This window comes from Macrobrachium nipponense, chromosome 3, assembly GCF_015104395.2.
Source record: "Macrobrachium nipponense isolate FS-2020 chromosome 3, ASM1510439v2, whole genome shotgun sequence".
In the NCBI taxonomy this organism is placed as follows: domain Eukaryota; kingdom Metazoa; phylum Arthropoda; class Malacostraca; order Decapoda; family Palaemonidae; genus Macrobrachium; species Macrobrachium nipponense.
This window is the reverse complement of record NC_087202.1, coordinates 82,340,024-82,346,593: the sequence shown is the minus strand read 5'-3', so window position 1 is coordinate 82,346,593 and position 6,570 is coordinate 82,340,024. Positions and strand designations below refer to the sequence as shown.

The following is a 6,570-nucleotide window of genomic DNA, read 5'->3' as shown; positions in this document are numbered from 1 at the left end:
GTTATTTATATGAATATATTTCAAAATTGATAAAAGCTACAATCATGAGTATTTTTTAGTTGTATTGTGCATGAAATTGCGCACATTTTCATATATAATACTTCATGTAAAGGATAATTTAAAATGGTGCAATAATTATGTCAAAGTGACGAAATAATTTCCGAGATGTGTCATGATACTTTTTAGTGCGATAAGAAAGAAATTCGCGCTTGCGCGCCTGCGTAGCGATTGTAAACAAAACAACGCCTTGATCCGTGAACTCCCAGCATCCCCCAAGGCGCGTGATACAAAAGTTTTCGGCTGGTAGGCCTTTAAGTATTTTCCGCGAATTTTTAAAAAAACTTTTTTTGAGCCGACGTATGATACGTCCAATCGGCATACGGGAGACATTTTTGACTCGACGTTTAAACGTCCAATCGGCTAAGAGGTTAATCCACTTATATTAATCCTTTGTATTAATCAAACTAATCAGGTAGCCTATAATCAATCTGCTACCTTGTATCTTATCACATTTTGGTACCATTAATTAATTAATTTTTTTTTAAAAATAAGATTTTTATCATTAATCTTGTTATGGCAATTATCAGAAGTACGGTAGTATTTTCTGTAGTATATGTATCCTCATGACTACTAAAAGTAGCATATAACAGTATCATTATATATCACGTGATCATTATTATTTACTATTATATCATCATATGCATGTCTTATACCTTATACGTGGATCTGTATTTGTGTACTCCATGTATTTTATCTTTTTATAAGTATTTTCTATATCAGATTTTTACATATAACCAGTCGTATATCATTTTCTTAAACACTTTGATGGTAGTTATATGTTTACCACATCTTTGCATTTATATCTAAAAAATCACAGTGTTACAAGTCAAACTTTCTGCATAACTATAATCTAATGTTTGATTTTATATAGCGAACCGACCATTAAGTAAGAGTTGACATATAATAAAGAATGTATTTTGACATTCTATAAATGATGAATATTATTGTTAATCAAAACCCACGACCCAAGGGGTCATATGAGAACGTAATGTATTATTGAAGCAGTGTTGATGTTGCCTTGACGTTGCTTTGTATAACATCTTAGATTGAGTTCACCTGGATCATCAGTTTCCTGTTTTAAAAGGTAACGGCAACCAATGCCCCATTGGCATAATACATGTTGTCGTTCCCTTTACAGTCTGTGCCTATGTGACAGACCTAGATTCTTATGTTCATTTGTGTGTATAACAACTGAGCAATGTATCGCTCACCTATGATCTTGTAAACCGAATTGTACATCAGACTTCTATCACACCTCTCCGCTTGAAGAACTATCCAAATCTTCTTGTAGATATCATTGTGATGTAAACTGGTTAAATATAACTTATTTAACTTTGTTGTTTTAATGACTCAACCTCTACATCAGAAAGAAGCAATTGAATGAAACTTAAAGAATATCATCACAGTCGATGAGACTGAGTAAAGAATGAAGGGTATTTTACCAACTGACATCTGCTTTGCAGATCTAAAGAACAACCCAGTGCCTTGTTTGTAAATACAATACAAGGGCACATATATATATATATATATATATAACTTTCCATTATAATCTCAGGTACTATAAATTCAAGAATAAAAACCATCAAAAAAATTACATTCCTTTATTCATTTTACCAATATAGTATTTACACTTATCCATAACATACATAAATTTACAAGTACATCCAATACCAGGTCAGGAGCAATCTAACATGAAAGTTTTTATAATGTTCAAGATAACAAAGGAATACTAAACTGGAGAAAGGATAATATATATACAGTAGCATAAATACATTGCCATATTATTGCAAACAAAAGAAACAATTGGAAAAACAAAGGAGTAAGATCTGCATGATTTATATCTCATTTTTGTAACTGAAATTTATGTATTTACCCCATTCTCAACAATGCATATCATACTTTAACAATTATATACAACTTATCAAGCCAAATGACAGAAAATAATGATGAACTACTCACCTCACAAACTATTGGTCATGAAAAAAGCTACAATTTTCTATGTGAGATTTACTCTGGAACATATAGTACAACTAATCCTTGCAAAAAGAAAAAAAAGAAAAGTAATCCTCCCCCCAAAAAAGTTCCACTAATGCACACCACCAAAACATACTGCAATGCATTACTTCCTTCCATGAAAAGGGCATACGAAAAGCCGGCTAAATTCAGCAAGGGTAACAATAAATACAAGATTTGGGTAAAACAATATGAAAATTCTAAGTAAGTAGTACACATAATTTGCTTAAGTCTGGTGGTTACCTGAACACATGGTATCGCTGATAGTTCCTCATCTCACCGGAAATGTTACATGAATCTATTCTAGACCTTTACCACATACAAAAAGAGATGTTTTTTTACAGTAGTGTACAGGAGTGTATGAGAGAAGCTGAAACCTATCTTCAGTAGGTAATTATTATTTAACAAGTACCTTAGTCCAGTAATTTAACAACTCTCCTCTTCTCAAACAAAAAACAAAAATGAAAAACAAAAGTGATAAGTAGAGCTAAACTCTCATATATAACTTATTGCACAAACATTATCACTGACTTGAGAGTAATTTACAATTCTCCTTGAATACAAATCAGTGAAAAGAAAAGACTGAAGAACTTAAAAGTGAGAAAAATGCAATACATTATTTTCATGCACTTACCGGTATATTTTAAATGTTGTTACTTTACAAACATTACACATGAAATGAAACAGATGAGGGCCTTTACTATTTGAAATTATGCAGTAAATACCGATGCTTTTCCTAAGCATAACTTCACCGTTAAACTACGTATACGCATACTCATCTCTCCTTTACATAAATGTTTAGTCACAAGATATCTGACAGCCCGGTACCAAAGAATTTATGTCAGAAGCATCAATTATTGATCTCAAAACAGCACTTTGCTGATTAAATATAATGAAAATAAAATAAAACGGTATTTGTTAGAAATAATAAAAAATGTAATGTGTTAACAGGGCATGATTAATGTGCAGAGTATTCATTTTTAGACAATTTTTTTTTTGCTTATGTTCTGAGGCTTGATATACATAAAAAAAATCCAGATTATCAGAAATAAAAAAGTAATTTATACATGTTCAATATGACTTTATCACAAAAACAATAAACCATGTAATATTGAACACTTCAACCCTGTCAAACGAGTGTCTTGACTGGATTAATCAAGTCATTAACCTCTATAAAAATCAAGTCTGCCGACAATTTTGCATGTTCCAATTGTGATTTCTCGTTTCTGTCCATAGTTTCAATAAACCTCAGGTTTCTTCTCTGCTAATTGTAATTCAGTCCCCAAAAAGTTTTCCGCATTTCTTATCTTCACACTATGATCTGTAAAACCTTCACTATCTTGAATTATGCATGTAAATTAGAAAGAAAACCAGTAATTTTAATGTACATGTATAAAATCTGAACTTCTCAATGATTCAATACAATTCTCATAAAAAATATCAAACTATATTCAGTTGCAGCCATCCAACATACATTATTTTGTTTTTGTTTGGTGGGAGGGGAGATTATCAGCCATTCTCAAATATAGTATTTTTAATTACATATAAAGTATGCTCACAACATATAAAGGGAGTTTGTCCTTTTTAAATCAATTAAGTACTTTTTGCTTCATAAAAAGTTATCAAATCCACTTCTTCACTCTGGTGGACTAAAGTAAGTACTTGAAGCTTACAATTATCACAAGCCAAATTTCTATAGTTTCAAAGATTACATAATCCTTAAAGAAGGGTCAAAACTGGAACAAGAAATCCAAAGTGACTGATTTTGCTGTATCAAATCCTTCAAAATCCTTTAGGAAAAACTGAAATGATTTGATGGTGGCTCTGATTCTTTTATTTACAAGTTTACAGATAAAAGTTTCTGGAGAGATTTCCTTTCTTCTCATGAAGCAATTAAAATGACTTCTGGTCTATATATCGAACCTCACTGAGATACTGATCTACAAAGTAGTTGTCACCACAACTTCCTGGGTAGATTGTTCATTCTTCACTGAAAACCTATTATCAACTTCTGGAAATAACTTCCTGATCCTTGACTTCCCAGAGGCCATTTTCATTGGCAACTTACGAGGTGACAGACAATTTACATTGTAAAACCCCTAAGAATAAAATAATGTTAGTTTGAATTTACATGAACAATGATGACATCTCATCTTGAGGAACAATTCATCTAATATCTCTTCCCATCAACAAGAAAATACCGTTTGCGATGTTTTCCCTCTCCATGATGCTTTTCTATTGACACAAAGAAATAAAAGTTTGTATTTCTATGTTTCACAGGGATATGAGGGGACAGGAGAAAACCAGACAGTGAAGAAAACTAACTACAACAATAAATAAAATATCTTTCCAACAAAACAATTCATAATTGCATAGAATAAATGGAGGCAGGATCTTATTCTATAATCTCACAAGCATAAATGAAGGCATGATCTTAATACTAGAAACTCAAAGCCGTCCTAATGGAAAATATCTGGGTATAAATACTGTACTCCAATAATCTTAACATTCTAGAAACTGTATAATAAAGTGCCTTCTATGATACCATAAAGAAAAACCTACACCATGCTGGTAGTACTTACTCCTAGATTACTTTCAGAGCCTTGATAGCAAACATGTGCAGCATGAAATTTAAAATGCAAAACCTGGTAAAGTACTAGTAAGCAACAAAGTTAACAATTTTAAGACAGCAAGTAAAATTTGACAACTCCATGATCTCTTGGATTTTGTCTTCAAAATAAAATAAGGATAGTTTTGGATTATCTAATTCTGGAAAATGATGAGCAAGTACTTGGATTTTTTCATGGAAATGAATCTTCTCAAAAACTACCATAGCAGCATTACATTGTAATAATTACTGGAAAGAGTTCATATTTAAAAGCTAAAGAAAGCATAAGACAACAAAGCCAAATAACATATATATTTTACCAAAGCACATACTAGTTCAAAATATGCACAGTGCTGTAGCAAGATACAGTAGTACTAATTTTCATCATGAACATTAAAGGTACAATAATGTATTGCTTAATAAAAAACCAAATGTTTCAGTAGATGTCAATTACACATCAGCATGAGAATATACGCAGCTCAAAACTATAACAAAAAGCACTGGTAAAACCCTTCATAGCAAATATCACTCGCTCCTTTCCAGGAACCAGACAAATAAACCCTAAAATGTACACTGGACTTGGTACTTGATTAGTCTGAAAGCTACCTTCGTATAAATCCTACTAAATATATCCTAGGAATCTTTGATATGAGTATGCAGGAAAAGCTCTTCATTGTTTAAATAGATACAATCTTTATCAAATGTCTCAAAAATATGACGCGCGGCGCGACGGTTTTACAAAGTCTATCACTATAAAAAGAGGAAGTAAATGTGTACTTAAAAGTCCATCACTATAAAAACAGGAAGTATATATTTACTTATTTTATTGGACTGAATGGGAGAGAACAAGTGCATTTCACACTTTAACAAAATATGTGACAAAGAAAATTATATAGTACTCATCATGCCTATCGTACACAAGGGGAAAATTCTGTAGTTCATATATAATGTGATCACCAATGAACCACAGTATCTATCAACATTTTTACAGTTTAAACAAGTATCAGCCAGAACAGAAATAGAAGGGCCATTGCCATCAGCACTTGGGAGAGGAACCGCTCCTCTTGATACTGCTGTGTACCTGGAGCTGCAAAGGAGAAAGCATAAAAGACAAATAGTTAAAATTATTAACTGTCAGAGGGCTTACTCAAAAGGGTTCTGTTCTTAATCAGTATATATAAGCATTCAAGCTATTTCTTCTTTCCTCTTTTTTCCTTAAAACAAACATTTAACAAATCATTAACCCAGAGGTTCCCAAGCTGGAGCATGTGAAAGGAATTTGGAAGGGGTATGCAAGTTGTGCCTGAATTTTACAATCCTTGGTATTGTTTTCTTTTTCTTTGTTAATTTACTGAATTCATCTTTAGGTTGTGCAAGATTTAATAATGTTACATATCAATTTTCCTGCTACAAGTCACTTAATAAAAAATATACTTTTATATTTGAAATTCAAAACTATAAATTATTTATGACTTAAAGTAGGAGAGGAATAAAAGGTTCAAACAAAACATTTTCATAGCTGTGCATTCACCTCTACAAGTGGGGAACAGGAACTCACGGGTCTTCCCCCTCCTACTAACCATCACAGCTATTACAGAGGTCAATAATTCCCAAAACATTTTTGTAAGTAGTGGATCCTCTGTTTTCTAAAAGATTCATAACAAACTTCAAGCTAGGCTTCAAGTGGAAGATATCCATAGGCTGGCATTCTCAAAATGGGGTGTGTTTATACTATATTTTGAAACATAATATTAAAAGTTGGATTCTACGTTAAACATTAAAACTCACTATCTTCTGTTAATGTGTTATTGGTTTCAAGTGTGATCAAATTTGCATTTTATGGCTACGACATTTCATAACCCTAAAAGATATTGCTTAACTTGGATTTG

The 6,570-nt window shown here is 32.0% G+C and overlaps 1 protein-coding gene across 1 annotated transcript in view; it reads right to left on the bottom strand.

Annotated features, from left to right (window-relative positions):
• Window positions 1–1,647: 1,647 nt before the first annotated feature.
• LOC135221859 (E3 ubiquitin-protein ligase RNF185-like) overlaps window positions 1,648–6,570 on the bottom strand; it is an 88,099-nt gene continuing 83,176 nt past the window's right edge. The window contains 1 exon segment of the mRNA XM_064259803.1: window positions 1,648–5,768. Coding sequence (XP_064115873.1) covers window positions 5,674–5,768 — 95 coding nt within the window. The 3' untranslated portion in view covers window positions 1,648–5,673.